The sequence below is a fragment of the Aegilops tauschii genome, chromosome 7, assembly GCF_002575655.3.
Source record: "Aegilops tauschii subsp. strangulata cultivar AL8/78 chromosome 7, Aet v6.0, whole genome shotgun sequence".
Lineage (NCBI taxonomy): Eukaryota > Viridiplantae > Streptophyta > Magnoliopsida > Poales > Poaceae > Aegilops > Aegilops tauschii.
This window is the reverse complement of record NC_053041.3, coordinates 60135717-60142665: the sequence shown is the minus strand read 5'-3', so window position 1 is coordinate 60142665 and position 6949 is coordinate 60135717. Positions and strand designations below refer to the sequence as shown.

Genomic DNA, 6949 nt, shown 5'->3' with positions numbered 1-6949 from the left:
GTGTCATGTCATCTAGAAAGTGTTTATCTGGTAAAAAAAGAACAGTAAAAGGCAGCTCAAAGATGAATTGGTAGAAACCCAAAAAGGACCAGTTGACAAATTTTTAGTTGAGATAGTAATTCTAGACAAAATGAATTCTCCGCTGTTAAAATTTAGTAAAACGAGTTTATGTGGAATTACATTATTTCATTACTATCATGGTGTAGTTCTCCTTATCAAGAAATAAATTGTACTGTCAATTCTGAAGTCCAAAGATCATCGTCTATGCTATGCACTAGATATTTACACTTCTTTTTAAATAGAATTTTTTAGCTTTCGAATCAACAATGACCCCTTGTTGATGTCTTGCCCCAGGGCCCCGCAAATCTATGGGCCGGCCCTGATCGAACAAATCATCTACCACTTTTTATCTTTTATTTTTTTCCTTAACCTTAGGTCTTCTTCTTCCTCCTTCTTTGTCTATTCTTCTTGTTGCAGGGCGGCGAACCTCGAGGCCTTAGGGGCGATCAGGTCGACCTAGGGCAGCCCATAGCCGCCGCGCGCCCTGACGGGGTCCCTCGGGGTGTGTGGGGTTTCAGGTCCTTAAAAGCGATCGTCGGATTGCTTGCGTACCGCGCTTCCGGACAGGTCTCCTTCGACGTGAGCTGCAGCGCATCACCCTCGGCGTTGGAGGTACACGGTGACGTGTTCATGTACGAACACTAATCTAAACACACTAGAAAATCCTCAGCTACAAATAAATCATTTGCTCACAACTGTCACAGCTCAATTTTCAGCAAGACCTAGTGGCCTTGTGCAGGTATTTCGTCGATGCCCTTCCATACCAGGTCTTGCATTTCCCTGGCTTTTGAGGTTTCTTGGGTGCATCCCCACGCTCGAGGCAGGTTGTTCGCTTGTGGCCTTCATGCCGGCAGATGCTGCAGAACCTCCAAGAAATACAACCTCCCCATTTGCCAGTAATCTACCTGTGGGCAAATGTGCAAATGGTCCTCTAAACCCAAACCATCCATCTTCTCTGCGTAAGGTGCACCACTAACCAGCAAAACATTCAGACCAGCATACATGTGCTCAAATGAGTCCGCGCTGGCATCGCCCATCCGCACTACTTCTATAGCTTTCATGCATAGTCTCGAGTGCCTACAAGTGAAGGACATCTTAACGGAATGGTCTTTCGTACTGAACCAGGTATTCAGGTAGTATGTCCCTTGCATGCTTGGTCCACCTCTTCACAATATGCTTCACAGGGATCTCCTCCAAATGAAGAACATCCATTACCTAATAATCACAAAACAGAGCAGTTCACGTCTTGTTTGCATGCAATTTTCAGAGTATGAAACATTTCTTGAAAGAATCTTCAGATATAAAATGATAATGTCCAGGGAACTAACCCTTAACACATGGCAGCATAACATCCCCCTGTGCTCGAACTTCCCACACTCACAAGTGAACTTTGGCTGATCCTCGCTTACAACTGAAACTTCGTACACAACTCTACACCATTTCTCTCGTTTAGCTGTAGTGTGGTGTGTTGTCAGGTATTTCCTCAATTTCACTACCTCCGTCAAATTGTATGTTGTGCCTTCAATAAGTAAATGACCGAACTCCTCAAACATTGTGCTAGTGTATATCTTGCTTGCGTGTCGCTCAATTGCCAAATTAGTCCTCCTCACTGCCCCACCCTGGCACAGAGAGATAACATTTTCAGCATACAGTCAGTTTTACAACAAAAAATTGACTCGAGGGCCCGTGTGCTATGCATGTTTGGCCATGTTTAAGAAAGTAAATATGAAAAATAGCGAAGAAAACTTACGATCATCATCCTCTTCTCCTCGTAGCTTTCCTCCCGCTCACTGTCAAATTGTAGCCTCATGTACTACTTCAAGAAAACATGCATCGGGCTTGCTGGAGGCATGTAAGTCTTCAGCATGTGATTCGCTCTCTCGCTGCGCTGTGTATGTGTCATCTTCGCGCAGAAAAAACCCTTAAAGTACGGCTTAGCTCACTTCCTCCTGATTTCAAATATCTGGGTCATATAAGGGTGCTTGGTCAAGTTGTACTTGGCAAAATGGCAAGTAACATCAACCAAGCCGTCTCGAACTCATTTTCAGTTAACATGTGATTCACTACCTTCTACAATTCAGCTTGAAAGTCGCTTTTCTTTGTGTACAAGGGACCCAAGCTCTCCTTTGCCTTCTTCCAAAGATGCCATTTGCACCATCTGTGCATTGTCCCTGGACAAACCATTTTTATTGCCACCTCCATAGCTCTATTCTGATCTGCCATTAAACATAGTCATCAGTTTTACTACAATTCTTACAAAAATGCAAATTCTAAATACTCTTTCCTTGTAAGCTGTTTATACATCAAAGTCCTGACCTGTTAGGATAGTCTTAGGTGCTAGGCCCCCATCATAAGCAAAAACTCAGAGAAAACCCATTTGAAGCTTTCTAATTGTTCGTTTCGCATCAACAGTCCAGCCAGGATAATGCTTTGAAAATGATTGATCACCCCCACAAATAGGCCAAATGGCATGTCATACAGGTTGGTCCTGTAGGTCGTGTCAAAAGTGATCATGTCCCCAAAAAACCTTGTACTGCATTCTACTGCTGCCATTAGTCCACATCAAGTTTTTCAGCTTGCTTGCGCCATCAGCCAAAACCCTATACGTAAAGTCAAGGTCTCCAGCAACAATGTCTGGAAATACCTCTAAAGTCTTCCTGACATCGTCGTCATCTTGCTCCCGGCTTATTTTCCCACAAATGTTTCTCAGAGTCCTTTTTGTGAACGGTACCTTATCAACCGAGCCAAAGAAGCTCCCTATACACCTTGCCGGGTTCAAACTCTCAGCTGTTTTATCAAGTCCTTAGTGTACACGTTGGTGTGCCGGCCAGTGCACCTTCTCTCCCATTGTTAAAGACATTGAATGGTTGTGGCTTTCCTGATGCTCTGTTATGTACCAGCTGTTGTTGGACACACGCAGCAGCCTTACCAATGCAGGACACTCGCATCGACATGACCTACTATTCTCCGCTTCTGGTTTCCCCTGTATAATTCGACAACAAACACAAATGTGATCATATAAACACACTTGCAGCACCGACACCCATGGTTGCCGCTTTTCTTTCCAAAACGACAATTATAGGAATCAAAGTTACCGAGCAGCCGCAGATGATTTCTTGCATTGACTTTGTCCTCTCGATGTTTAGCCGGCTCTTATCATACTTTATTCTGAATCCAATCTCCCAAGAATACAAATTGTAAAAGTCGTAGGCCTGACCAAATGAATCAAAAAACTCAGGCTTAGTGTGGAACGTGCTACACTTTTCGTAGGTTCATACTTCCGAATAGATTGTTCCAGTGCACTCACGCGTGTTGGGCATGCAGTCCTGTCCGGTGGTGCACTACCGAGTCGCAACCTAAATTAACAGAAACGGTCTTCATAAGTAAATTACTCCTAGCTGAATTTGCATAACAATCGTTACATCAGCTCTACTTTTACGATTGCCTACCATTGTTTATGTTTCTACTACTGCATAGATGAGTCCCTCCATTTCTGCAATACCCCTTGATAGATATCACATATTTTGTTTGTTTGTCTGCAATATCGTAGGGCAGACACTCTGAACAAATGCAGTTCTACAATGACAGTGTTTGGGATTCAGACCTTTTCGTCCAGCCGGGGGCTTGCGGGTTGACCCTGTCAGTTGACTGCCCAGACCGAGTAGGAGAAGCATCCGGACGAAGGCGCACGATCCTGTTTGTTATCTCGTGGACAGCGCTACAGATCTGTTGCCCGCTACCAGAACCATTGTTTGAGTCCGCCGGGCCTCCACCGTTGGCCAAGCTCTCCGGCAGAAAGGCTAGTGGCACCGGATCCGGGTGATACAAGCTGACGGCAAATTCCTCCCGGAGAGGGAACCTGATTTCAAGTGGCAACGAGGTCCGGTCATGGCCGGTGTTAGCATATTTCTCCCGGTGTGCCCGCTGACACTACTTATCCCAAAAAACACATTAGGGGCGTGTTTGGTCTGTGTCCTCGGCACCATTTGCCTGGCCTGGACTATGGCTAAAATGTGCCTGGTACTTATTTGGTTCATGCCTGAAAGATGAAGGGTCAGTTTGGTTCATGTCCACGTTTCAATCTGCCTGGCCTGGAGCTTGGCAGAGTCGTACCAACATAGAAGATTAGCCTGGCCCAATTGAAAGAAAAGAATTGTTTAGTTCAGGCACTTTGATCAGCCTGAGCCAGGCGTCCTTTTCCTTCCGCCTGGGTGTAGCATGGCAGTAATAAGCAGCAAGTAGCAGTACGGTTGGGTGTTTGAATATTATTTAAGTACTCAGGCAACAACAGCATGCAAAGGACATGAACCAAACAAAGGTGCGCCAGGCCAGCCTGGCCAGGCAGAATTTTCCATCCACTCAGGCTCCTTCCAGGCACCCATTTTGCCAGGCACAATGTCCAGGTCTTTAACCAAACAGGCCCTAGATCCCCCGGGGAACTAACCTGTCCACGGCATCGAGCAAGAACTCAAGCCCACAATCTTCCATCTTCTAGTTTCTAGTACAGATCCTGTGCCACCGCCGGCCCTCCCGTGAATCCACGAAGGCCGGGAACAGAGGTGATTTCAGCGGGCGGGGTGGAGACAATTCCAGAACGGCCACTACGATTTGTTGTGTGCGCACATGCAATCCAGAGTCGCCGTTTATCCAAACGGGCTGCAACCCTTTTCTGATCCGTAGCCCAGTGCAAAAGCCAACGTCCTGGTCCGCGGACCAGAACTGGCAACCGAGACGGCGATTTCCCCGCGTACGATGCGGGCCCACAAAAGTTACACTGTTTCGTACAGTATATCCACTACAGCCCTTTTTCCCGTTCCGCGGCAGACGAGCCAGCTGGATTTGTTCGCATCCCGAGCATCGAGCGGACGAAGACGATTTCGGGAGCAGCTGAGCTCGGGCACCGAATCACCGCTCTCAGAACATTCTTCATATGTACATCATGCCAAAAAATCAACAGCTCCCCCTCGACCCGACTAGCTGGAGTATGGGCCGCATATTATTCTCCCTATGATTGAACTAAAAAATTACATCACCAACATCGCGAGCTAAGTAAGTACATTCTTTATATATAGCTATTGTCAGCACCGCGGAGTTGCCTCCATCTTGCATCGCCTCGCCAAAGTCCATGTAGTCGCCGTTAATGACCGTTTTGTGGCAACGCACCTAGGCTAAACTAAATTAATTCATTCAGTAGTACAGTATGTGATACTAAATGAAACTACAACCCCTATATATAAAAACATCCTAAGATGAGAGCAAGTAGATTAGCTATTTCGACCACCTTTGGGTTTTGAGCAAGATGAAAGCAAGCCGATCACACAAAGGATTTTTGAACGTGTTTTTACTCATAGGACTTCTGTAGCGAAACCACTAACTAAGGGTTGTAATGGTTACCCCTACCTTTTTTGGTGCTGACAACTAACGCTCTGCATGGTGGGAGCTGCGGTGCTTTGGGACGAAGCACACGGCTCAGATACTATCTGGTGACCATGGTCGTGGGGGCGGTGTGGTGGCCAGGGTGTGGCTTGTGATGATGGTGGTGTGGTCGACTGTGCCGCAATTCGGTGATGGTGAGTGTTGGCAGTGGTGAAAACTCGTTCTGACTGGTCAGGCCGATGGCGGCGGCACTCTAGCGTCATTCCCTTCTTGGAAGGATCGTCACCGGTATATGTTGTTCACCGTGGTGCTCCGACGGAAACCCTGATCCTCGGATTGGGCGGTAGCGGCGCTCTGGTGTCGCTCCTTTCCTGAAGGCGTCACCTTGGAGCCCATGGTTCGTCATGCTCGGCATCGTCTCTTCGCGTGGCTTGTCCATGGTTGAGGTTCCCGGGGACTGCGTAGTGATGCCTATTGTTCAGCTGTTGTTGACTTGGAGTTATGTGGGGTAGTGTTGTTGTTCTTAGCGTCTCTGTATCCTGTCTTGGGTGTATGTGGTATGGTGTTGTGTATTTATTTCAGTGTATTATGTATCGGCTGGCTCTATGATGGTTTCTTTATATAGTATATAAAGTGGGGGAAACCCTTTTTTGGCAGCAAGATTTAGCCGATAGTTGGTTTTACTATTAACCATGCTCACTTGAGGGAAGGATCGAGGCTCGATGTCGTTGTGTATAGATTGAGTTATGTAGTATATATTCTTACTATATTGGGGCGCGCCCATGTGTAAGTGCATCTAGTGCCACCCCTAGTTGGTTTTGGAGTATTGACGACAAACGTGGTTGAGGGACTAATGTGTTTGTGAGATTCACAGGAGAATACAGGTAGAAGTCCCTATTGATTCGGTTTACCCATCGAAGATGACCCCTAAAAATGAATGAAGTTATTGAAGGCAATGGTGGTTCGTGAAGACATTCACGTCGAAGATAATGACGTTTGAAGACATTCACTTGAACACAATGGAGTGTGAAGACATAGTTTCGTTTATAGGTTCGTTTTATTCTTTATTGAATCATAGGAACCATCGAACTGTCAAGTGGGGTTTAAGCGAACAAAGTCAGAAAACTAACGTGATGCTCAACCAAAATTCTATGTCTTCGAGTGAAGACAATGAGAGAAAATATTATCCAGAGTTGGATGAGTCAGCTTTGCTTGTAGCCCAAGTCAAGATGCCGCGTGTGTTTGAAATCCGACCGTTGGACACGTGTCGGTTCCTTAGTGAACCAGGGTCATTTCGGACAAAGCATGTGGGGTTGCCTCCTGGCTATAAATAGCCTATCCACTACACCATAAGTTGGTTGCTGCTGAGAGTTAGTGCATGGCTTTTGTTGTTTGAGAGCAACCCACCTCCGAAGACTTTGAGAGAGAATCCTTGCGAGGACAAAACCCAAAACACCTAGAGCCCAAAGAGTGTTTGGCATCACTGAAGTCTTTCTGTCCGCGTGATCTGAAG

At 46.3% G+C, this 6949-nt stretch overlaps 1 protein-coding gene across 1 annotated transcript; it reads right to left on the bottom strand.

Annotated features, from left to right (window-relative positions):
• Positions 1–754: 754 nt before the first annotated feature.
• On the bottom strand, positions 755–4548 carry LOC141027729 (uncharacterized). The gene is made up of 5 exons (XM_073505014.1): positions 4505–4548; positions 3665–3919; positions 1389–1560; positions 1178–1275; positions 755–1137 (listed from the first exon to the last, which is right to left on the bottom strand). Exons 1-5 carry the CDS (start codon positions 4546–4548, stop codon positions 903–905), a joined length of 804 nt encoding a protein of 267 aa, XP_073361115.1. The 3' UTR covers positions 755–902.
• Positions 4549–6949: the final 2401 nt, after the last annotated feature.